At 39.0% G+C, this 27,573-nt stretch overlaps 1 protein-coding gene across 1 annotated transcript in view; it reads left to right on the forward strand.

Moving 5' to 3' along the window:
- LOC130913819 (junction-mediating and -regulatory protein-like) overlaps nucleotides 1-14,795 on the forward strand; it is a 46,376-nt gene extending 31,581 nt beyond the window's left edge. The window contains exons 6-10 of the mRNA XM_057832704.1: nucleotides 3,221-3,390; nucleotides 8,283-8,366; nucleotides 8,448-8,540; nucleotides 8,617-9,145; nucleotides 13,382-14,795. Of these exons, the coding sequence (XP_057688687.1) occupies nucleotides 3,221-3,390; nucleotides 8,283-8,366; nucleotides 8,448-8,540; nucleotides 8,617-9,145; nucleotides 13,382-13,692 (1,187 nt within the window). The 3' untranslated portion in view covers nucleotides 13,693-14,795. The remainder of the gene's footprint in view (nucleotides 1-3,220; nucleotides 3,391-8,282; nucleotides 8,367-8,447; nucleotides 8,541-8,616; nucleotides 9,146-13,381) is intronic.
- The last annotated feature ends 12,778 nt before the right edge of the window (nucleotides 14,796-27,573 follow it).

Raw genomic sequence — 27,573 nt, forward strand, 5'->3', positions numbered from 1 at the left:
GAAAGTTAGAACGTAAGTCGGAAATCCATGAGAGCTCATCGCTGTCAACACAACAGTAACAATAGGAACTATTGTTATTTGGGTTTGAGTTTCCCAAGGGACAGATACAGTTGACGGACACAGAAAGTCTGTGTGCTTACGTTTATTATGGTCCGAGTTGCGGAGTTGCAATAAACGTTGACTCAAATGAGTTCAAGAAACTAAATTCTGTGCTTTATGAAGAGTGAAAAAAGCAGAATTGAACACAGACGAAATCATTCGGCCGATTAAAGTGAAGTATTACCGAAACAAAATGGTGACATCACGTACCGTAATGGTCGGAAACGGGTCGCATCATACGTTTCTTCAACACAACGTGGCCGTGTCAATTAAAAAAAATTGGTTGATATGTACATGTAATATATATATATTTCTGTCTCCATCCATGTACCCGTTTATAATGCGCACCATGATTTTCCAAGTTGATTTTGGGGAAAAAAAGTGCGCGTTATATTCGGGAAATTACGGTAAAATGTACAGTACAGTGTAATGTCAGCTTATTACTGGTTTTTTGGTGTTTGGTGCCCTCTGCTGGCGCTTGGGTCCAACTGATTTTATGGGTTAGTACCAGGAGTGAGCATGGTGTAATTATTGACATCAACAATGGCGAGCTACTAGTTTATTTTTTGAATGAAAATTTTACAAATGACAAAAAACGAAAACATTAAGATAACTTGTACTAACATTTATCTTTTAAGAACTACAAGTCTTTCTATCCATGGATTGCTTTAAGAGAATGTTAGTAATGTTAATGCTAAGCCTGTCACAATATGCAATAATTCCATTTATTAAATAAAAATGAAGGCGGTAATTTTTCCGCTGCGATTTATCGGCAGACGTGCTATTAAAAGTTCGGATTCCTTGTTACCAACTACGCAAAATGCATCTTCGTTCCGGGTCCGGTGTTCTGACGCTGCAAAAACTAGCGCCGGAGCCAATCGTTCCCATTATATCCTATTGTTCAACGTATACCGGCCGTGTCAGTCCTCCGGAGTGACTGTGGACCATCTCTGGTGCGCCGGTGTTGTTGACGTGTGGGCGCTCCCGTCAGGAGTGACATTTCACGCGGGGCGGCTATTTTTCGGCACAACGGCGGATATTTACAACGAAATCTGCCAAAACATTGTTACCGACTTGGCTGCTACGAACAACCTCGCTTTGACAACGAACAACTGCTTCAAACTCGTCCTGTTTATGAAAGTCGATTGTCATATGCTGGTGTTGTGTTGTAATGAGCAGACGTGACTTCAGCGGCGCTTGCTAACTTTTTCAATGCGCGCACACACTAGATATCATGAAATGGCAAACTAGATGTGCTACGTCCCATGCCATTGGCTACGTGAGCCCAGAGTGATTATGGGACACGTATTCCATATACTACATCGATTAATTCTAAACTGTCATGACTGAATGGAAGTTAAGAAGGCCAAATCAATCCATACCAGTGACTATAGATAATGTTGCAATTATTGTTAATTCAGTACGTGACACAGATGGATTCGGACCACAAATAGGATGTCTTGCTCATGTAGTAAACCTAGCTGCTAAGAGAGCTCTAGCAATCAACAGTGTGCCCTGCCTCACTTTACAAACAGTAAAGATTTTCTCAGCACTTTTATACAAATTTTTTTCAGATCAGTAAGAAGTAAGCACATAAATATTATGCACTAAAATGCATGTTCATATGATGGCAATTTAATTTTTGCTCATTAGCAAAAAACAAACAAACAAAAAAAATCGAAACAAAAAAAATTTTTTTTTTTTTTTTTTTTTTACAGAGCATTAAACGTATTGAATCGGATCGAAAATTGTGTCCCCCGTATCAAAAATCATACCGAACGATGGCTTAACTGTATCGTTGCATCCCTATTGAACACCATTGCAGAAGCTATGACGGGAAAAGTTTTCATTTGCCTAAATGCTTAAGTTATTAAGTGCAATTTTTTTTTTTTTTTTTAAACACATTTTATTTATTCTGTGTGGTATCAATATTGTTGTTTTTTACTTAAGAGGCATGGTCTATTGTTTTTAGTTGTGATTTCTTAAAAAGTATTTTTGAATTTAAGAGTAAATATTTATCGCGTTTAAATGGGTGTACTTGGTCTATTAATATATACTATATTCTCACTGTGGTATTGTAAATTGGTTGAAAAAAAAATTGGGGGAGGGGGCGCAATAATATCGCATATCGCAATAATTTATGAGAATAATTATCGCACACTAAAATTTGTTATCGCGACAGGCCTAGTTAATGCCATCTTGTTGATTTAATGTTATCATAAACAAATACAGTACTCATGTACCGTATGTTGAATGTATATATCCGTCTTGTGTCTTATATTTCCATTCCAACAATAATTTACAGAAAAATATGGCATATTTTATAGATGGTTTGAATTGCGATTAATTACGATTAATTAATTTTTAAGCTGTAATTAACTCGATTAAAAATGGTAATCGTTTGACAGCCCTACTAAAAACACATGCTAAATCCTAAATAAATACTCCTTGTACAATTAAAAAAAATAGCAATTACAGGTAGTCCCGGGGTTACGACTAATCATGTGCCGATTACTGGCTTCAAGGTATACCGTGGTATGAAAACGTCAAGGTTTCAAAACCGCAAAAAAATTTCCGTCATACCGTCCCTAAGGTATTAGCTATTTTTAAGTCCCAAAAATGCATGGAGAGGCTTGCAGCTCAGGGCTCAACCCTCCCCAACCGGTTGTTGCTCAGTGTCAGTGAGACAGCTGTGCTCCATGATGGCTGGAAGAGGTGACCATCAACATCATAGACATATTCCGTCCGTATTGCCGAGCCAGTTCACTGACTCGCACACCATGGTTATATTTTTCGTATCATTCCCATCTTATTTTCAATGGTAAACGTCACCTTTTTCCTTTTTTCACCACCTGCACTAACCTTCTTGGGACCAATGTTGATTTCTCTCACAAAAAAATCCGCCATGCGTCCGTCTTGTGGAAAAACAATGAAATTGCAACACTGTCATATCTTATATCTTATCGTCTTATTTGGAGAATGTCGTCATACGTCGAGACAAATGACGAGTCAAATTTTACGTCGGATGTCGAAAAGATCGTATGTCGATGCGATGGTTTGTCAAGGTACCACTGTACTATACTTTAGTGAACATACAGTGCAAAATGTTGCCTGTTTGCAGAGCATCAGAACGAGGTGGTGTACTATGACACATTTGAAAGTGCCGATGATATAACAGAGGAGGACACTGCTGAGAAAGAAGAACTGCGCAGGCTTCAGGTCAGCACACGGCAATTGGAAGCGCGAAGGGGACGCATCACCGCCAAACGCTCCTACCTCAAGAACAAGAGGGTGTGTACGCTTTTGGTTCGCACAGAAGTGCATCCTTAAATCATCTTGTTTTAGGTTCCATGAGGACCAGATATTTTCATGCAAATAATGTTTTGTGAACTATCTTTATTGAATTGGAAAAGAAAATCAATGTAAAGCAACAATCATAGAACAATTTTATGCGATCATAAGATTTAGTTTTACTCAGTGGAATTGAAAGACCACAAGGGCGCTCTACCTCACATGCCTACCCTGACCGCACGTCACAGCAAGTATTTTTCACCAACCGGGTTTCAAATTCTTTTTGCCACCACATCAGCCGACAAAGTTTAATTATTTACATTGCCTTCATTGTAACATCTCACCAGGATGTACAGTGGGGCAAATAAGTATTTAGTCAACCACCAATTGTGCAAGTTTTCCTACTTGAAAAGATTAGAGAGGCCTGTAATTGTCAACATGGGTAAACATCAACCATGAGAGACAGAATGTGGAAAAAAAAAACAGAAAATCACATTTTTTGATTTTTAAAGAATTTATTTGCAAATCATGGTGGAAAATAAGTATTTGGTCAATACCAAAAGTTCATCTCAATACTTTATGTACCTTTTTCCACCATGATTTGCAAATAAATTCTTTAAAAATCAAACAATGTAATTTTCTGTTTTTTTTCTTTCCACATTCTGTCTCTCATGGCTGAGGTTTACCCATGTTGAAAATTACAGGCCTCTCTAATATTTTCAAGTGGTAGAACTTGCACAATTAGTGGTTGACTAAATACTTATTTGCCCCACTGTAAATATACTTGTTGTTGTAATAATTGAAAGGAGTGGGAACCTTTTTGTACATAACGGTACGGCATTTTATGGGTCACTTCCTGTTCTGTATGCAAAAATCAACACCAAAATAAAAGCAAGTGACTGAAAATCAACAGAAAGTTATCTGAACCCCCCCCAAATTGGAGGAAGAAGCTAAACATCAACAGGAAGTGACCTAAAAATGCCCGAAAACAAAGACTCCTCCATCAGTTTGACAAGACAGCTCCAACAGACATTGCACCACGTCTTACCGTAGGGGGCCGACCCAGGGAGAACGTTGAGTTGGCTTTCAATGGGATAAACTCAAACGCACGCTGCGTTTTAATGCCAGATTTACCTGGAAATAGGACAACGGTTTTAATGCATACAGGCAGGCAGGAGTGTCTCAGGAGTGGTTTGGTCGAGGATTTAAGGTAATTATTATATTAAATAGCACCATGCATGCACTTTGAAACGTTGTGAAAAAAATGCATGGAAAAAAAATAGCGTAACTTTAGCTTGAAATTAGTCGAATTTCTCCTGTATCCCAGACAGATCTCTGATGAAGGTGGAAGTGTTCACTGAAACATGTCAGATAATTAAACCACCAATAACTTCTCTGGGATAAAAGAAAAATTCGACTTATCTATAAGTGAAAATGAACTCATTACAACTATTTAGCTTGAAATACTTACGTAAAATGAATGATGACCGCCCTTTTTTTTTTTCTTTTACCCAAGAATCTAGACTGTTATATGTTCATGTCTGTCGAAATTCTGGAATGTAAGCATTTATTTACAAGAATTTTCAACTTAAAAAGCTCTTTGTTTTGTGATGGCCGCCACGTTGGATTACACATTAGCGTAATTTTAGCTTGAAATATTTATGTAAAATGAATGATAACTGCCCGTTTTTTGCTTTTAACCAAGAATCTAGACTCTTCTATGTTCATATCTATAGAAATTCTGATATTTACGCACTTATTTACAAGAATTTTCAACAACAAAAAAAGCTCTTTTCTTTGTGACGGCCGCCATGTTGGATTTTGTATCCATACACAATAGAGTAACTTTACATTCAAATAATCAGGTTATTTTCGGCCAACTGCTCTTTTTTTGGCAAAAAAGTATTAATTTAGACTAGTGCTGTCAAATGATAAAAACATTTGCTCTAGTTAATCATATGTCAACTGTGTGATTAATCATGATTAATCACATTTCCCTCGGGATGAATAAAGTTGCTCTTCAGGAAAAAAAAAATCTAGGAAAATACTATAATTGACTTAAAATTTGTTTTCCAGATGAAATGTATGATGTATGGCTGAATTAATACTTAACCAAATAGAGTTTTAAAATTTTATTTAACAACTCAGCTCGTATAAAATAAAATAAATTGTCAGTATTATACAGAAAAGAGCTTAACAGATTAAAGTGCCTCAGACTAACAATGTGGCTCAAGTACCGTTTGGCATATTGCCCAAAATTAACTTCCAACTTAAAGAGCAGACAAGCACAATACAGTAACAATAGCTAATGTTTCAAAAAATGTGTAAACAACTTGTCTGTTAAATTAAACATTTCATACAAATAAATGCAGCATTTGCAGTTTTACACTAAATGGCCTGAAAGCTGTGTGAGATTAAAAAAAAAATAATAATAATTTGTCAATTTTCACACACTTAACTGAAAAACATTACACTAAAATGTGTGTAAAGGTGTTTAGAAACACTGCTTAAGTTAGCCAGTCATACCTTTTTTTTTTTTGTCCAGTGGTCTACTGTCAGTGCAACAAACGTAACTCTGGCTAGTCGTTCGTTGCCTTTTCATTTTCAAAAAGTGAATTTTTGTGGCAATAGTTGCCCGTTAAGGTGTTCTGTATGTTGGGTCGCCCGATGCTATCTGGATGAGATTTTCAAGGACCTTGTCTTCGACTAAGTTATTGGGTCTACAGCAGACATGTCCAAAGTCCGGCCCGGGGGCCGAATGCGGCCCGTTGTCAAATTTCATCTGGCCCCCAGCCTCTGTCATAAAATCAATAACGTCTGGCCCGAACACAAACTTTTAAAAAATTGGTCAGCAGTACTGCAACCAGGATATGAAGTAGTTCACACACAAAATGCTGCCCCTCATTTACCCACTAAAAGGCAGCAGCAGTTTAACCCTTTATTGCCAAATGTATCACATTTCATACAACTAAAATTTCATGATATTGAGACTAATTTAGAATTTTGACCTTTCTTTCTGAAAAAAAAAAGTGATGGATGCAAGTCAACACATGCATCTGCAGGTTCCATGAGAAAAAAACCCCATGATTTAGCATGGGTTATAAATATAGAGCGCTTATTACACATATTTATTTTGACTTTTCTTTTTACAAATTTGGAAAAAAAAAAAGGTTTCATTAGGATCTCATTTTTTAAATTTAGGGATTCTCTGATAATTGCTTCATATTGGAGGTATTTAAGGGCTAAGCAACCTTACTCCGTGTGACCCATTACCTCCATTTTCTAAAATGGTGACAATCAACAAAAAAAAAGAAAGTTGACTGTGACGGCCGACGTTTCAAGGATAGGTGGAAATTAGACTATTTCTTCACTAAAATATGCAAAAACTGTGTCTGCCTCATTTGCAAAGAGACGTCACTGTTTTTAAAGATTTCAATGTGAGGCGATATTACCAAACAAGACACGCTGACATGTACGACAAGATTACAGGGAAGATACGCAGTGAGAAATTGAAGCAACTTGAAGCTAGTTTAATGTCACAGCAGCAGTATTTCGCAATAGCCCGAGAGTCGAAAGAGAAAAAAATAATTAAGCAAACGTGACACACTGAATGGCTTGCTAAAATTTGCTTGAATATATTGTTCTACGTAAAGGACGTCAGCCGAGGTCGGCCCCCCACATTTTTACCACACCAAATCTGGCCCCCTGTACAAAAAGTTTGGACACCCCTGGTCTACAGTCTCTGGCTACCCATTTAGCGATAGCAGTAGTCAACCTATTTGTTGTCTTTTTGTTGACAAGTCCGAGTCCGCACTCTGCCAGTGTAGCTTGATGACTGCGGCTTGTGTTTGCGGTGTTAGCATCATTGCTAACACTCGCGAAGATATGCTTTGCCCGAAGGTGGTACTTTTGTGCTTCGATGGAAGGACAGTTAATCACAGCAGTATGTGCACACAACTTTTTTGTTTTATCCAGATTTCCATTAGGCAGCTTTTTTTCCTGGGTCATCATCCTCACTCATCGTGGCGGGCTACATTTTGTCCTGCATTGCCGCGCGAAGAATGTAAACATCACCGTGTGGGACGACGGGAGGCAGTTGTGGCCAAACTTAGTATGAGCGGTAAATTGCGTTATTTTTTTTTAATGCGTTAATATTTCCAGATTAATCATGGTCGTTAACGCGTTATTGTTGACAGGCATAATTTAGACATTTCTGCGTCCATACAAAAACCCCCGACTCCTTTTACATGTTTTATTTTATGTAACATTTCAATTTAAATATGACGACGGCCAGATAGCCGGCAAGACATGCTGAGGCAATAGTAACATCGGAATTCAACCTAAATAAGTTGTGATTGTTTTTAAAAAACGCCAAATTTTGCTTATGTTGAGTAGAATTATCATGATTCTACATGCTTTCCTCAAGTATTAAGTTTCTGATGAAAACTTGCTGTTGAAACTCAATAAAACAATTTAAGTTGCTATTTTGGGCAAAAACATATATGATATGTTAAATATTGCTATTGACCCTGAAAATATAGGCGATTACCTCTGCATTTGGTGATTTTTGTGCATCTAGCGTAAAATTTGATAATTTTATAGCCTTTTTAAGGTTTGTTATATAAAAAGATAATCGAGATTTTATTAGGGAATACATTTTTCGATGTCGCTGCTCATGGAGACTTATATATGCCTAAGGGAGGTGCCTGTTTTGGTTTTAGGTTGCTAGCGGCTTTTGTTTTGAAAATATTTGAATTTTAAGTTTTTGAAAATAGGCCCCCTACGGATCGACCCCGAGCCCCGTGTCCCGTCAACTGATTGTGAAGTCTATGCACGATATACAAACATTTTGATATTTTGCCACACCCCTAATACTCGTTTCTTTTCTGCAGGAGATCTGTGTATCGAACCACATTAAGAAACAACAAATGCGTCAAAGCACACAAAACGACTACGTATCTCAGCAGGCCTTACAGGTCAGTATTTCTATACTTTTTAACCACCTGGTTGTACACAAGCAATTTATCCGTGTATTTCTGTCACACTTAATTGTACAGTCGAATTACGATGAGGAGGAAGATGAGAGAAAAAATAGCCGAGTGCGTCAAGAGAGACAGAGGACTCTAGATAGACTTCGCACCTTCAAACAGGTACACTTAATGTCGGCCTACGAGCTAGAAATCTCCCTCTTTTTCCGCTAGCTTATTTTTGTGTCTGTGTGTCCAGCGCTACCCAGGTCAGGTGGTTCTAAAGTCCGCACGAATGCGTACGGCTCACAGCAGAAGGAGAGAGCGTGGCAGAAATATGCAAACGGATGCTGAAGGCGATAACGAGGAGCGTTCCGACCCGGGCCGGCGGCCGCTGTGCCTCAGCACCAGCGTGCAGACGGACCCCAGCTCCACGCTCACCTCCCAGCCCGTCACAAGCCTGGCGGCGCAGTCGCTACCTCCGTTGCCTGTGCCCAGTCCCGCGGACTCCTTCTGCTCTCCTTGTTCCCTGTCCTCGCTGTTGGCATCCCCGGCCTCGCCGCCGCCTCCGCCCCCTCCTCTGCCACTCCTGCCAATACGAGAACAGGTGTCCCCTTCAGAGAGCCCGGGCAGACGGCCACAGAGGCCAGAGGAGCAAAGTGCGTCAGAGGAGCGCCCTCATTCGCCGCTCGGCCCTTTCCATCCTCGCTTCTTTGACAGCAGCCAGCTGGTGAGCGCCCGCAAAAAGCTGAAAAAGACTCCAGGCTTTGAAGCCCACGGACGACGAGGTACGACAGCCATATTGTTCAGGTCTTTTTTCAACCAGACATTTGCACTCCTCAGCAGAAGTATGCACAGGTGTCCTCACACTTGCCCTTTTTTTTACCCATCGATGCCAAAAGTTCCACGTTGGCATGTTTTTTTTTTCAACGTGTGTGAAAGCTTGTGGTGTGGCGTTTCAAAAATAACTAGAATTTCAATTTTTTTCCCTTTTTGTTTGTGGCATTCTAATGTTTTTAATTTTAATCTTTTTTCAACTATATAATACATATATTTTTAATATAAATTATTTTCTGCATGAAAGCTTGTTTGCGCCCTTTTGGGCAAGGGCAAGGCAAATTTATTTGTTTCGTACAATTCAACACAAGGCAATTCAAAGTGCTTTACATCATGAGCAGAATTAAAATGATTTGTAAAAATGACGTTAAATAAAAAAGAAAGTTAAAAACAAGCACGATTGAAACAGGAAATAAAATAATACATAAAAATCACTTTATTCATTAAGAGAATTTAAAAAATAATTGAAATTGGAAATGGAAATTTAAAGCAACACTTGGTAACTTTTCAGTTTTGGTCGATTTTAGCGACGTCAGTGGACAAAAGCGGTAGTGTTATGTCTTAAGGAAGACTGTGTTTCCCATGAGAACCAGTGCGGACACCTACAGTGTTGTAAAATCATCAATCAATCAAAAATCAATCTCCCGGTCGCCTGAGGGTCTAGACCGCGAATATAAGACGACCCCCACTTTTTTAGTCTTATTTCAATGCAAAAAAGACCGTCTTATATTCGGGCCAATACGGTAAGTTTAGAGCTACAGTTTGTGAAGTTGCGTGTAAGCGATTTGCTATGAGAATTGTTAATTCATTAGCATTCGTAGCATTTAAGCTAGCAGACTTTTTTCAAATTAGGCTAATTTAATCTACTAAATTTACATAGTGATCCGACTAGATGGACGTGTAAACACCAATCATTTTGTGTCGAGTGTTTTATTGTTAAAATGTGTGTCGTTTTGAACATAAATGTATATATTAGTGCTGCAACGATTAATCGATTAAGTCGAGTAATTTGATTTTAAAAAAAGAGCTTCGTATCAAATTTAGCTGCTTCCAGGATTAGTTTAATTAGAGTGACATTGTAATGGTTTGTTTTGAAAGTGTTGCATTTAGTTTGATTGATTTGAGTGGATACACTGCCCTCTAGTGCAACAGTGAATATGCCATTACTCGTCTAACATGGCTGAATCCAGCTGCTCCCAACATAAAGTATGTTTTTGTTTGAGCTAATGTTTGCTTATGGCGGAGAACATAGACAAGACTGAAAAAGCCGTTTCTGCTCTTGCACTCCTCTTTAAAAGAAACTGCAGTATTTTAAGCCAAAACAACTGTTGTGTTTGATAGAACAATATGTTTATATGCTGCAATAGCAGATTCATTGCGCATAAAGTGCCCGAACTATATTTAATTTGTCCGTTTTACCCTGAAAACTTCCGTTTACAGACATCGCGCAACCGCTTTTGTTTCAACCCAGCCATAAAACAAAGGTAATGACTTATATTTATTATTCAAAATGTCTGTCATTTTTAGCTTAGAATCATAAATTGATGTCTAATATTTCATTAAAAAAAAAAAAACGACTTCAAAAAAATAATTCACTCGCGTATTTTAAACTTTTAAACAAATTACGTCACAATGAAAAAAATGGTGTTTATAAAAAAGTCACAGATGATAAATAATCGATCCAAAAAAAAAAAGTTTAAAAGGGTAAATACATGACAAAGAACATCTCGACCACTCCTTGATGTCTGCGATTTCTGCATCGCGACCCTTGTTATATTACCATGTTTCACCCATAAAATCTAAAAAAAAAAAAAATCCAGCTGTGGCCATTCACAGCTGTGTCTTGACACTCGGTGATACATGCTACATGGAGTTTTTGGATCGAAACAAGGTAAGTACACGATAATATCCTGTTATAGTTGTGGCGTCTTTAATTCTGCTCTCGTGTGCTCTCACCTCCAGATAGGGTTTCGCTGTTTAAAAAATCTATTTATTTATTTTTTTTAAATGCCCTCCTGTTAAAAATTTTTCTTCCCCCAGAAAATTGAGATTTTAAGCTTTCCAATGACGTATCACACATGCATATCGGACAATTTTGAAATTTGGCCAAATTGGGGGCCTCAGAGCGGAACTTCAAGTGACCTGAGTGTTTTCCGTCTAATGCATTCGCGTGTTATACCTCAGAAGTATATGAAGCAATTTTTTTGGTGGGGTAGAACTATATTTAGCAGTTTTTTTGGTGGCGAAATGTGTTGGAGCGATTTGTTAAGAGCGTTGTAAAAAAAAAAAAAAGTTTGCATTTTATAGCATTTAAGCTAGTGGACTTTTTCTATAAAAGTAAGCCAATTGTTCTTTGGTTGTACTTACATCCTCATTTTTTTAAATATCGTTTTAGGCTAAGCTTAGTTATTTTAACTTATTTTTAAATGTATTTATTGCTCTTGTGAAATCAAATTGCAATCTTAGCAAGCCAAAATAAAAAGTATTGCAAGCATAAACACTTGTTTTTTTGTTTTACATATCCTAAAATGTAATTTGCACCACATTAAATGTTTGTAATCCAACTCGATTTGGATTCTCGATTATTTGAACTGATAGATTAATCGATTACATAAATCAGGGGTCCCCAAACTACAGCCCGCATCCACATTTGGTCCGGCCCACTGAGCAGAAAAAAAAAAGTTTTTTTTTTTTTGTTTTTTTTTCTCAGTAGTGTTCTTTATTTCCTGTCTTTTTTCTGTGAAGAACCCAGAGAGGGTTATTTGGTTATTATCTATTTAATTAATGGTGTTATTATTATTTATTATTATATCATATCATATCATCATATCAAATAGTATTTTTTAAATTTTATTTACTTTTGTTCCCTGAAGAATCCAGAAAGGGTTATTTGATTGTGGCTTTCTGAAAAATAATATTTTTTTTAGGGCTGTCAAAATTATCACGTTAACGGGCGTTAATTAATTTTTTAAAATTAATCACGTTAAAATATTTGACACAATTAACGCAGATGCCCCGCTCAGACAGGTTTAAATGACGGTACAGTGAAACGCTCACTAATCTTAATCAAAGACGTCAAAGACGGCGAAGACAGCGGTTCGAAAAACATCGATTTAGGCATCAAATATGGATCTGGCGAATGGATAAACTGAAGCTTTTCCACATAACGCCTTTTATGCAACGCATCCAATGAGTTTACGGCGTCAGATAACACCGGGGCTTCCATGAATTGCTCTATAACTTGCACGACTAATTGAAAACAATGAGAAAAGGTCTAAAAAATACGGACAATATGGCGGCCGGATACAGTGACACGTAATTTTGTGACGTAGGTGAGTAGGGTCTATTCAGGAACTTTTGTGTTTCCAAAATACTGGACTTCGAAATCTTCATCTGAAATTACGAGTGATGTCAGCGCCGAGCAAATGCTATGCTAGGAGGCGACGATTCTGGTCAAAGACACGCCATAAAGAACTTATTTGTGTTTTATGGAGTTTTGCCGCCCTCTGCTGGTGCTTGGGTGCGACTGATTTTATAGGCTTCAGCACCCATGAGCATTGTGTAAGTAATTATTGACACCAACAATGGCGGGCTACTAGTTTATTTTTTGATTGAACATTTTACAAATTTCATTAAAACGAAAACATTAAGAGGGGTTTTAATATAAAATTTCTATAAATTGTACTAACATTTTTCTTTTAAGAACTACAAGTCTTTCTATCCATGGATCGCTTTAACAGAATGTTAATAATGTTAATGCCATCTTGTTGATTTATTGTTATAATAAACAAATACAGTCCTTATGTACCGTATGATGAATGTATATATCCATCTTGTGTCTTATCTTTCCATTCCAACAATAATTTACAGAAAAATATGGCATATTTTATAGATGGTTTGAATTGCGATTAATTACAATTAATTAATTTTTGAGCTGTTTTTAACTCGATTAAAAATTGTAATCGTTTGACAGCCCTAATTTTTTTACATTTTGGCACTCCTGAAATCGTCACACCTTTTCTGTTACAAACTGACCCCTGCCCCACATCAGAGAAGGGAAAAGTTATGTGGCCCTCACAGGAAAAAGTTTGGAGACCCCTGACATAAATAATCGATGGCTGCAGCCCTAATCCTTTCATTTTTAAATCCCATTAAAAAATGATACATAGAATATTTCCTCTGCGCAGGAAGCTCCCCCATGGATGAAGTACTGGCCTCCCTGAAGAGAGGCAGTTTCCACCTGAGGAAAGTCGACCAGCGGTCCATCCCACCCGCTGCCCAGAGTGATGACGACACCAACAGCATCTTAGCTCAGATCCGCAAGGGTGTCAAACTGAGGCAAGTCCCTCCGCAGGAAAGGAAAGGCCAAAAGGAGATCTCTGCCTCAAGAGACCCTCTGACCAAGAGCATCTATGAGGCGCTTCGACGGATAAAAGAAGCCTCGCCGGAGTCGGACTCAGAGGACGATGGGCTGGGTGGGCCGGACTGGGAAACTTAAGGTTGAGACTCAGCTGTGAACGATAAACTAGAAAGCCACTAAATGGAGTCTAGTTTTGTCCCTCAAGGTACGTTCCACTCTACTGTGCCCTAATGGGATAATTATTTGACCTTTTACCAGGTCCAAAAAGGTACAGGCATGTTCCCTACAGCACTCCATTTGAGGGTATCCCCTCGTGACATTGTACCTTTTAAGGTACAAGCCTTTACTTGTCCAACACTACACTACGCACAACACAAGAAAGGGGGATGGGTTGTCGTAAGTATCACCAAATGTAGGTCAGTCACATTGTTCATTTATATTCTAATTTTCCACGTATATTATAATTATCCTCACATTGTAATGATGCCATATTTATCTGTAGTTATCCAATAGTGGTGTCACACGGTTCCATCCTTTTGTAGGTACTGTACCGACCCTTAAATATGAAATGAAAAAACCTCAAGCAGAAATATGTCTTGACATTGTAACAAAAATCCTTCATGAGCACGGTTTGTAAATTGGGGTCATATGGATTAGAGGAATATAAATCCCACTGAGATTTAACATCACCAACCATGACCGTAAATCATTAGCACTGTCAACATCTTTAATATTTTGCGCGTTACGCACGAGAGGCGGGTGTTGTACGTGGGTGTCACATGCAAGGCATGCTGTGCAGACAATATAGTAAAGGCAAACTGCTTGTCGAATGTGACATTGCACACAAGCAGTAAATCCTCACTCAAGATTCGTTCCCTTCCCCCTCATGTCCTCTACTGGCTTCATCACCCCCATGTTCCTCATCCAGCGAGGGTGACCATCTGCTTAACTGCAGCATGCGAGAGGATAGAACTGTGGGAGATGTGGAGAGTCAATGGACCTATCGCAAAACCACGCCGCTAAATCACAAAAGTCGGACACATAGCCGTAGAGTTGGATAGGAATAGAGTGTGGTTGTGAATTTAAAGACGTGAAGTAAGGTTGGCCAACCATGTTTTTGAATCATATCAACGGCTAAACAATTATAAGCATATTTTCGTTATTTTTTTTAACGCAACACTTCCAGATTCTTTGTTTAACCCAGTGCTTCTCAATTATTTTCTGTTACGCCCCCCCAAAGAAGACGTAAATGTTTCGCGCCCCCCCAAACTCTGCCGCCAATGTAAATAGTACCATTTGTCTATAATATTACTATTATAAGTACGCCTCTGCCTCACATTGTGTCCTTTTTTCCTGTTAGAGAAAATAACAGATCAACTTATAAAGTACAACTTTATTAAAATTGTTTTGTTTGAAACAGAAAAGACGAAACGCGCATCAATTTGCCTGAATTAAAAAAAAAAGAAAAAAAAGTCACATCCAAACTGTAAAAATACACTCAAGGTACATTTTAGACCATTTGATACTGAAAAATAAAATCAGTAAATAATAACAAATTCAAATTGATTAGAAACATGAACTCATGACGACAATATACCAAAAAAATTTACCGAAAAAACAAAACTGAATAGAAGAAAAAAAAGAGTGTCTTTGGACAGAAGGACAATTTTTATTTTCGCTGCTCACGGTATCACCTCTTTTGCAATGGTGTGAGGTTATTTTGCACTGAGCATGCTAACAGTGCTCACTGGTTTACTGATATAAAACTGACAAAGCGGGACGATTGTTGGCAATATTCGGCACGTTTTCGCTGAAAAACAACCAAGCGGCTTATCAACGAGATTGGGGTCTAATGTCTATATGTGGCGTCTTAATTGATTTGGCTTCCGGCTGTCCGCGATAATCATTTTTAGACACAGTGGTCTTTCCTCATCTACCACTGTATTAAATGTCAAAGCCGAAAGGCAAACGGCCCGAAAAAAGCGCATTCTCGGCGGCCGAGGGAGAAACGTAGGTGAGGGTGGTCGTCGTGACGATCCCAAGCCGAAAATGGCAGTCCTCGGGCAGACACATGAGAACAGGAGAAGACAGTGGGTCGCTGCGTGAGACAGATAGGTGTAGGGAACCGACACCGGCCGGAAAACGGCTTTCGAAAACGGCGTACAGCTCTTCATATCTCTCCTCTGTGTCTTCTTGCTTCCTTCGAAAATACTGCGTGCACTTTGAAAATGAGAGCGCCACTGCCACCAGCTGAGTGGATGTGCAAGCCCCACTATTTGAGAAGTACTGGTTTAACCCATAGCAATGCCCTTGACAACGAAAAGGCTTTTCTTCGACAAACGGAAATCTTCGGAAATTACGTCACACAGAGGACTGCGAGGGAAGTCCGCCATAGAACAGTATTGCTTCTCGGTAAGATGCCACGGCGGTGTGTGGCGATGTATTGTTCTCAATCTAAAGCAGTATTTCTCAAATAGTGGGGTGCAGAGCGATGCCAGGGGTGGCGCATGTGACCTTGGGGGACATGCTTTTTTTTTTTTTTTTTTTTTGCCGTACTAGAATAAAGTGTACTTGCACGTCCACTCAGCTGGTGGCAGTGGCGCTCTCATTTTAAAAGTGCGCGCAGTATTTTTGAAGGAAGCAAGAAGACACAGAGGAAAGATATGAAGAGCTGTACGCCGATTTCGAAAGCCGTTTTCCGGCCAGTGTCGGTTCCCTACACCTGTCTGTCTCAAGCAGCGACCCACTGTCTTCTCCGGTTCTCACGTGTCCGCCCGAGGACTGCCATTTTCGGCTTGACACTGCCATTTTCGGCTTGGGATCGTCACGACGACCACCCTCACCTACGTTTCTCCCTCGGCCGCCGAGAATGTGCTTTTTTCGGGCCGTTTGCCTTTTGGCTTTGACATTTAATACAGTGGTAGATGAGGAAAGACCACTGTTTACTGTGTCTAAAAATGATTATCGCGGAAAGCCGGAAGCCAAATCAATTAAGACACCACTTAAAGACACTAGACTCCAATCTTGTTGATAAGCCGCTTGGTTGTTTTTCGGCGAAAACGTGCCGAATATTGCCAACAATCGTCCTGCTTTGTCAGTGTTATATCAATAAACCAGTGAGCACTGTTAGCATGCTCAGTGCAAAATAACCTCACACCATTGCAAAAGAGGTGATACCGTGAGCAGCGAAAATAAAAACTATCCTTCTGTCCAAAGACACTTTTTTTTCTTCTATTCAGTTTTGTTTTTTCGGTAAATTTTTTTGGTATATTGTCGTCATGAGTTCATGTTTCTAATCAATTTGAATTTGTTATTATTTACTGATTTTATTTTTCAGTATCAAATGGTCTAAAATGTACCTTCAGTGTATTTTTACAGTTTGGATGTGACTTTTTTTTTTTTTTTTTTTTTAATTCAGGCAAATTGATGCGCGTTTCGTCTTTTCTGTTTCAAACAAAACAATGTTAATAAAGTTGTACTTTATAAGTTGATCTGGTATTTTCTCTAATAGGAAAAAAGGACCACATTTGAGGCAGAGGCGTACTTATAATAGTAATATTATAGACAAATGATACTATTTACATTGGCGGCAGAGTTTGGGGGGGCGCGAAACATTTACGTCTTCTTTGGGGGGGGGACGTAACAGAAAATAATTGAGAAGCACTGATCTAAAGAAAAGTTGTATGAGTGGCCAAAGGACATCTTTCGTTCGCACGAAGCGAATGAATTTCAGGCCATCATCGAGTAGTGTTCTCTGCTACAAACACTTCGAAGATGCCTGCTTCCTCAACCGGTCTGCTTATGATCAAGGATTTGCAAAAAAGTAAGTGTGATTTTTGGATAGATGACTGATGACTTTGTCAAAGCTTGGGTGACCATAGTTTGATTTCCAAAAAAGAGGACACTCAGCCCGGCCTCAAGATACTTGAATTTTACTCGAAGTTCACTCAAAGATGCCTATATCACTTTAATATATTTATAGTGTGCCCCTCACTCTGGATGGAAAAATGCAGTTTGAAAAAAAAAAAAGACTTTTAAAAAAATATACAGTATATATAACGCAGACCCATAGAAATGTAGTCCAGTCAATACACATATACACAGTAGGCTATGTGCCAACTAAACATTTTCATAAATTACTACCACGACAATTGTCCTTGACAAATTGTTATTCCCATTCAATTGATATTCTCATTAAATGTTCTAGATTGCACACAAACAAAAACCGAAATAAACTGACAAACTATTCAACCAGCATGTTTCCAAACGTAGCAGTCCAAAACTACATTTCCCATAATGCCTAGCGCGGTTTAGCTTACTGATAGCTAGCTGAGGCAAAAATCAAACTTTGCTATAAAAGTTTACAATCATCGGCAACGCACCGATGCGACACCAAATGGGATTTTACGGTCAAAGCTCTGACGGAAGTCAACAGTTGCCATTATATACGTATTTATTGTAAAAAACTTAACAATTGGGCAGGCGTTGTGGCCAAATCATCAACCCAGTAGATGGCGGTTATGCTTAAAATAGGGGTAAACTGCCAACAAAAACAAGAAGAACTACTTCTTCCCTCCCTACTACAAGGAGCCATGTCATCGCAGGCAGGCGCTACCATCCAGCGGCCGGAGGGATTCTCTTCAAATAGGTCCCGTGAAAAATCATAAAAACCGGACATTTTTATGAATTTATAAAACCCGCCCGGACGACGAGGATACTACGTGAAAGTAGGACTTGTCCGGGCAAAAGGGGACGTTTGGTCACCCTAGTCCAGTGCTTCTCAATTATTTTCTGTTACGTCCCCCCACAGGAAGACGTAAACGTTCTGCGCCCCCCCCCAACTCTCTGCCACAACTGTAAATATACTGTAGTAAAGTTTGTGTATAAAATTCTTTTTATTATAAGTACAACTCTGTATAACATTGTATTCTTATTAATATTAAAGAAAAAAGTAATCTAGATCAACTTACAATAGTGTTAAAAACACACACACACATCCATTCTGTAAAAATACACTACAGATAACATTTTTGACCGTTTGATACTGAAAAATAGAATTTAATAAAATCAGTAAATAATAATAAATTCAAATTGATTAGCAACATTAACTCATTTGGACAATATGTCAAACAATTAGACCGATAAAAAACAAAAATTAATAGAACAAAAACGACTTGGCATTGGACAGAGGGTCAGTTTTTATTTCTGCTGCAGGCAGTATCAGCTCCTTTGCTGTGGTGTGTGGTTATTTTGTACTGAGCAACTTGGTATGCCACCTTATATGATGCTGACAGTGCTCGCTGGTTTACTGATGTAACACTGACAAAGCGGGAGGATTGTTGGCAATATTTGGCACTTGCTGGAAAAAAAAAAATCCTGCTGCCGGCTGCGAACATTTATAGACAAAGTAGACGGACTGGTCTTTCCTCGTCTCGCACTGTACTAAAAGTCAAAGCCAAAAGCTAAGTGCTACATACACTTCGTCATATTTCCTTGTCTTAGCTTTTCATATCTCCAGTGCTCTTTGCTGTGTGCTCTTGTTTGGTTCAAAAATACTGCGCACACGCTGAAAATGAGAGCGGCACTGCCACCCACTAAGTGGATGTGCAATTACACTTTATTCTAGTTCGACAAAAAAGTATGTTCCCCAAGATCACATGCGCCACCCCCAGCATCGCTCTGCGCCTCCCTGGGGGGGCCCGCCCCACTATTTGAGAAGTACTGCCCTAGTTAAAGCAGAGCTGGCAACTGTTGTGGAATGAACAGTACAAGGTAGCTACGTTAGCCGAAAGGTAACTCGAGGCAAAACTCAGATCGTGTTGTGGAATGAACAGTAGAAGCTAGCGATGTTAGCCGAAAGCTAACTCGTGGCAATCCCCGATCATAGTTGTATTGAGTTCATTTTGCCTACACTTATAAATTTGTCAAAACTTTTCTTTTATCCCAGGCAATAGTAGGTGGTTTATTTACCTGATATGTTTCGGCGAACACTTCCGCCTTCGTCAGAGGGTCCGAAGGCGGAAGCGTTCCTGAAACACATCAGGTAAATAAAAGCTAACGTCGCTAGCTTCTACTGTTCATTCCACAACATGATCGGGGATTCGTCAAAACTTTTCTTTTATCCCAGGCAATTGTAGGTGGTTATTTACCTGACATGTTTCGGCCAACACTTCTGCCTTCGTCAGTTGTAACGCGTGGTGGGTAGGATACGTGCATACAGGGACAAAAAAGGGGGAGAAGCTTCCACTTATGCACATTTATTCACTAAAAATAATAATTCCACCTTGACCACTCACTTCACTCCCATTGTTTCCATTTGACTGGTAATTGCATCCAAAAGCAGCACATCGTGGCATTTTACTTCGCGAGTTTAGGCAGCAATAAGCAATTGTTTAACACGCTACACATTTGGAAAGATCCCAATTACATCATCACTGCCAGCCTGCAAACCATGGCGCCAACTAATGGTCAAAATATGGACTAAATACAGTGTATTATAAAATATTGCCATTGATTTAACATTTTATGTGTTTCTAACAACATATTTTAGTACAGGAGAACAATTGTGGTTTGTTAGAGCCTACATGTATTTAAGTTAGAGGATCACTTTAAATGTACATCTTATGCCTAATACAGAACATAACACAATAAAACAGAATTGTTGTAGAACTCAAAATGTTGAATGGACAGTTATGGGCTATGCACATTAAATCATTAGTAACATCAAATATTAGACAATACACCAAAGTATATCGGTAGCCGTGTCCTTAAGTCTTTCTGATAGTTTTACCCTGACCTTTTTACTGCAATAATATAATGAAAACCTGAAATTATGGCTTTTAGTTTTGGGGTGCCACCCCAAGATTTTAAGTGGCCACTGGCCACCCCTATGAAAAATTTCTGGAGGCGCCACTGTAATCCAGGCGCAAAGCTTCAGTAGGAGAACTGATGCGCTTTTCAAAATAAAGCGTGTAAAAGAACAATTTGTATTTCTCGTGCTATTTCAGACGACTTATGGCAAATAGTGCGTAAAAATGAGCACCTTATATTCATCTAGACGTCATGTTGAATAATACGAATTAATAATTAGAATGAATTTTACATGAATTATTACGAATTAAAAAAAAAAAAATCTCATCTGCGAGATGTGGTGGCTTTTATTTTGGTGTGGCGCAGTGCCACGATTATTAATATGTAGGGGAAACCCTGAACCACCTATGGTAGTGCAGATTCAGAAATTTGAACTCCCACCATCATCCATAAATCGTTTGTTCACTCAACTACTGTCATTGAGAGAATTTGACGGAGCCTTGAATTGACCGAGTTTTATGGGGGGGTTGCGATAGGTCCTTTCGAGGGGATTGAGAAAAACATGCCATGTGAAGGCTTTGTAAGCAGTAAGAGACTCCCAATCAGGAAGTAGGAGGCCCTCCTTCACTGGTGACTGATATTCACCTTCTCCCATTCCTTCTTTCTCCTCACACACACTTGAGTAGGCAGTCACGCTCAGTTGGATGTCTCTTACTCACGCACTACCCACACGCTGAGGTGTCTGCCAACGTGTGCACAGATTCGTAGCTGACTTGCAGACTGCGTTACGCTGCTATTTCACTTCTCCACTTTACTTCTTCACTCAATAGCAGGGCACTTATAGACAAACAACTGTTCACACTCACAGCTGTGGACCATTTTGGGTCTTCAGGATGTATTGGGAGAACAAGCAAGCTCCACGTAAGGAGATCTGAACCCTAATGTCAGCAATGTGAGGCAAATTTGCTCACCAATTACCCACCATGCTGCCTGTCATAAATTTTACCAATGTAATTCAAGTTAATGTGTCTTCCATAAAGATTCTTAAAGTGCACCTCCACCATTAGCACTATATTATACTGTTTTAATTTGTGTTGTGTAGTAAGTTAAGCGTGCTTTAGTTAACATTAATAATTGCAACAAAAAAAAAAAATTGGCTACTCAACGAGGAGAGCAACATCAGCATTGACTCTTGGTGTTCATGAGCGCTTGTTGCTTACAAACACACTAATGTATTTTTCTTATTCCAAAGTCCCAACAAGGTTTGAAACGGTTGTTCTGTCAATGCCAGCACAATATCACATTCATACGGTCAAACAACTTCTGTCTTAGAGAGGAAGTTCAGAATTTTTCACATAAGGCTTAAAGTGCCTATGACAGCAAAAAGCATGTTTATTTCATATTTCACGCAGTCTTTTATGCTCCTGAATGAAATGGACCGCTCGGATGTGTGTGAAAGCGATCGATTTACAGTGTATCACAAAAGTGAGTACACCCCCTCGCATTTCTGCAGATATTTAAGTACTTTTCGGACAATAAGCCGCTACTTTTTTCCTTTATTTTGAATCCTGCGGCTTATAGTCTAGTGCGGCTTATTTGTTGAATTATTTGGGTTTCATAGGGAACACTTTATTTGACAGGGGTGTCATAAGAACGTCATAATAGTGACATGGCACAATCACAGGCATTACTGAATGCTTAAGTGTCATCCAGTAAGTTATGTCACGAACTCCATTCATGTCCAGCTCGGCTCTTTTACATCCATTCAAAAGAGAGATAATTTACCAAATAACACTAAATGACATTTGTTATAAGCAGTCATTCATGCTCATTAAAGTGTCATCTAATAATTATGATTGTCTAAAGACAGTCTGATGGCGCCACCGTCAAGTAAAGTGTTACCAAATACCATAACAAGTAATTAATGAAACAACTGGAACAGTAACAGTAAGTGAACAAATGATTAGCTCATGAGTTTTGATCGTTATTTACATCTGCAATGCATGCTAGGAGGCATGTTGGACAACAACAGTGTTGACAACAGGTGGCAGCAGAGCTTGACTGTATCCCCCAAGGGAGTAGAGATGGCCAAATGAAGCTTCTTGAAGAAATGAAGCATTGCAGCTAATTGGTCCAAAGCTTCATGGTGGTTCATTTGGTCTTATGACAGTCGTATGATGCCGCTGTCGAATAAAGTGTTACCGGTTAAAATCTTTTGGTGTAAATATCCCATAATACAGTAAGGACAGCTGCGGCTTATAGTCCATTGTGGCTTATCTATGAACAAATGTCGTTTTCGTCTCATATTTGGTGGGTGGCAGCTTATAGTCAGGTGCGCCTTATAGTGCGAAAATTACGGTATATCTTTTCATGGGACAACACTGACAAAATGACACTTTGACACAATGAAAAGTAGTCTGTGTGCAGCTTATATAATAGAGTTCATTTATTTTCTCCTCAAAATAACTCAAAATATAGCCATTAATATCTAAACCCCTGGCAACAAAAGTATGTACAACGCTTTGAAAAAACGTACATCCCCAAATGTCCAAATTGAGTACTGCTTGTCATTTTCAGGTACATAAGAAAGCCCGCCTGTCTCATCAGACCATAGGACATGGTTCCAGTGATCCATGTGCTTTGTTGACATGTCTTCAGCAAACTGTTTGCGGGCTCTCTTGTGTACCGTCTTCAGAAGAGGCTTCCTCCTGAGGTGAAAGCCACGCACACCAATTTGATGTAGAGTGCGGCATATGATCTGAGCACTAACAGGCTGACCCCCCACCTCTTCAATCTCTGCAGCAATGCTGACAGCACTCCTGTAACGAGTCACATGTCATTTTGGAGGAAAAATGACAAGCAGTACTCAATTTGGACATTTAGGGATGTACGTTTTTTCAAAGGGGTGTACATACTTTTGTTGCCAGGGTTTTAGATATTAATGGCTATATTATGAGTTATTTTGAGGGGAAAATAAATCAACTCTATTATATAAGCTGCACACAGGCTACTTTTCATTGTGTCGAAGTGTCATTTTGTCAGTATTGTCCCATGAAAAGATATACTTAAATATCTGCAGAAATGCGAGGGGTGTACTCACTTTTGTGATTCATTGTATATATTCAAATTTGTTTAATCCTGTGCCATGAAAATCAGTGACTTCCTGGATTGAGGACGAATGCGAATGTGACGTCACCCGGGTCAGCATCTCACAATACAGCATTGCTTTATAGCACGGATTCAGCGGATTAATTCGTTTATTTTTCGCATCACGCCAGCCAAATGTGCTGCAGGTTTTTGTTGCTGCACCAGGGAGAGGCCTGTAAGCCTTTTGGGATTTCAAAAAGTTCCCTTTCACCGCGGAGGAATAAGTCTGACAACTGTGGGACCGTTGGACTTATGAGGAAGTGAATAAACTACATGTATTTTATGGGAAATACTGGAACCATGGCACACGTTTTAATAAGGCCTGCATTTTGTGGCTGACAATGCTTCTGTCTTAAAGAGGAAGTTCAGAATTTTTTTACCCACCGAGTAGAGAGTGGAGTTGAGAGATTGAAGCAATCATGACATTTTGAAGTCATCTTGCCTGGCACGGCCAGACTGTTCTCCCTGTGTTTTTCAAACACTTAGAGAATAGTCTGGGACCCAGACCATTAACGGCCTCTCGAGCAAGTACAAAATCAATCAACAAATCAGATTCGTTTATTTGCGTGACGTGTTCTTAACGAGCAACGTCACTCTCCGCGTCGGAAGTCGTCTCCCCAACAACACAGATGGCGAACAGGAGAGCCGAGAATATGTTCCAATCCACGGTAAAATCAGTTTTAAATTACCAAAAACACATCGACACAAGTCATTGACAACAGTCTGTCTCGCGCTAGCCATGTTGAATAAACTCCGTTCTATGCTTACTTCCGGGCGCAAGTCCCTCGTCCCGTCCGTCGCTGATTGGTCCACTCCGCTGTCTGTTTGTTGTGGCTTACTCCGCCCTGGAAATTTTATCCGCTTAATGGTGGCCAGACTCAATCGCTGGAACAGCGGTGAGTCTGGAGTACAAGGCTAGAAGTCATCAACGCCCGAGCTCGATAATGACAGGCGGGGCTAAACGGCTGATGAAAAGACTAATTTCTCGTCATCTGCGCGTTTCCAAATTGTTGTATATATTCATTCGAGTCATCTCTAAATATGATTCAAATTCACATGATAATAATAATAGTAATATTTAAGATTTTTTTAATGCTGTCACAAGCACTTTAATCTTCAAATTAGCAGGGTTTAATTAGTCGGGGGAGTTGATTTCAACAAATTCCATGCAGTTTGTTAGTTATTTGTTAGTTTCAGGGCTCCGGAGTGGCTAAGCTAGCGCGAGTCAATAATGCCTGTTTTATTTATTTTTATTTGTTTTACCCATCTCACCCCCCCCCCCCCCCCCAAAAAAATGGAATCTAAAAAAAACACTTTTTCCCCCTTCCCCAACACCAGGGGGTGCTGCGCCACTGCTCAAACAACAGCAACGTAACTTGAGCTCATTTTATCTGCTTTGCATGTCATCTATTGCTTTATATTTGTCCTTTATCTTCCTCAGCATTTGCAGCCAAATGTGAACAATCTTTCTATCATGTATGTCTACTCACGCGGCCTGCTCGATTCCAGTGTAATGAAATGCACTCTGAACTTGAAAAACCACCTGACACATTTAAATGCTTTGACATAATGCCCCAAATACTGCTGTTAAACTTACAAATATTTTGTATGTTTGGCAGACATCCTTGTCCTGCATTTCAATAAAACCTCACAATGCAAATATAATGCGTTTTCTGTATCGTTCTTTTGGCTTCTTGAGTTTGAATGGTGTGTTTTGTCAATTCACAATGATACATTCATCATGCTTCAACACGAGTATCCTGAGGTACGTCTTTAATATCATGAGTTCAAAATTACTTTAAATAGTCAAAAATATTGCCAGTCTTCTCATACCTCTAATTACAATAATGTTAACTACATTAAATACCATACATTACAAAACAAGAAAACGAAAAGCTTCTTATGTCCACTACTGTACAAAGGCATTCGTCAGCAATTAAGCATGTTATATTAAGGTGTTCCACCTCAAAAGTCAACGTTTGGATAACATGGGCCTTATTCCAGTGTATTAACCTGTGCAGCTAACTAGATTAAGTAGAGAATTATCATGTGAAAGTCCAAATCTAAATACATCATGTGGTTAAAAGTGTGGTTACACAGTGGAAACAAGGTGCTCAATTAATAACGTGAGTTAGGATTGTAGAAGTTGCAGCATCTTGATTGTGATTTCAAAAAATTAATTTGGAGATAAGCTTGGATAGTCGAAGGCAAATATTTCCAGAAGAAGCCATGGATTCATAATAACAACCAACCTGGTATATACCAATAAGAGTATTGCACTGTTATGCATTTTCAGTATACTGTAGATATAGACAAGAGGTTGTCATCGTTTGCTTACAAAGTCAAGTCTACAATAACACTTTTCCATGGGTTAATACACAACAATAAGTCACTGCAGGGTGTTACTGCATTTGCCTTTCATTCATTTACATGAGTACAAAGTTGTCGTATATGGTTCTCTAATTATATCACTAAAATATCCAGTGTAAAAAAAAAAAATCAAAAAACAACAAAAAAAACTTCACTCATACAGGTAGTCCTCGGGTTACGAGCAAGTTCCGTTCCTACGCTGGCGATGTAACACGAATTTCCGTGTAAATCGGGATTAACCCTTTAAAAATTCAAAATAACTATACAAAAAGTCCAAAAGTATTGTACAGTGATCCATCGCTACTTCGCGCTTCAAACTTCAGTCCATCACGGATTTTTTTCCCAATTAATAAATACATAAAATGCAGTATTTTATAGAGCTGTCCAGGACGTGCACTGGAGTTGCTTATTAAAGTTAACGATGATTGACAGACGTTAAGGCATGATCTTTCCAGAGACGCTTGGAAGCCGAAAGTTCAAAGCGTCGCATGCGTCAATCATCATTTAACCGGTTAAACCATGGGTGTCCAAACCTGTCCTCAAGGGCCACTGTGGATCCTGGTTTTTGTTCCTACCAATCGAGCACACACAGTTTAACCAATGAAGTTTGTGCTAAAACAAGCAGCACCTGACTAGAATCAACTGATTACACTTGTGAGACATCAGATTGGTGAAAAGATGCCGTCTTGTTTTGTAGGAATGAAATCCAGCACCCACTGCGGCCCGATGTGGAATAGTTTGGACACCACTGTTAAACAGTTGCTGTGGCAACTAATTGTGTGTAAGTGAACAGCTTGAGCAGATTCGAGTGGACTCACTCAATGAAGGACTTAATGAAGACAAGCATTTTTCTACTTTATTCTTGTTTAAAAATATTTCGGTGGGACAGTAACATGTTTAAAACCTATGATTAATTTGACATTTGAAGTGCTTAAAAACATTAAAACATATAAATTCTGTATATATACATTTATATATTTTTAATTATACTTTGAAGGAGAAAAAGTGAAAAAACATGTCATATATGTATCTCTTTCCAATGCTAAATCTGAATGAATACATTGGGTGGTGGTGGTGGTGGGGTGTTCTGGTCCTCATTAACCGCGAAAAACGAGTTATCACTGTATTTTGTTTATTGGTAAAGAATACACTGCCCTCTGGTGGCAGCGTTGGGTGTGGCTGGACTGTCGTTCAATAATACTTCCATACAGGAGCACTCGGACATTTCACATGGATAAAGGATAGCTGCACTCTGGTTTGGCCCACATAAGGCTGTAAATCACTTCAGTTTAGTGCTGCAATGATTAATCGATTAACTCGAGTAATTATTAGATTAGATTAGAAAATAGATTCGGATGAAATTTTGCCGCTTCGAGTATTCGTTTAATTAATGTGGCGTTGTAATGGTTTGTTTTGAACGTGTTTGCATTTGTATTTATTGATTTGGGTGAATGAACTGCCCTCTAGTGGTGACAGTGAATATGACTTAACTCATTTCACATGGCTGAATGCAGCTGCTCCCTGTTAAGACCAAGATTTTTTTTTTTCTTTAATGCATTCTTAATTTAATTTATAGGTATATTCAGCCGTGTTTTGTAGGAATATGTGTTTGAACCATTAGTTAAGGGCATTAAAACAAAAAAAGTTAGCATTTTGTAGCATTTAAGCTAGCACTTTTGCTACCTAGGTTAG

Source organism: Corythoichthys intestinalis, chromosome 3, assembly GCF_030265065.1.
Source record: "Corythoichthys intestinalis isolate RoL2023-P3 chromosome 3, ASM3026506v1, whole genome shotgun sequence".
In the NCBI taxonomy this organism is placed as follows: domain Eukaryota; kingdom Metazoa; phylum Chordata; class Actinopteri; order Syngnathiformes; family Syngnathidae; genus Corythoichthys; species Corythoichthys intestinalis.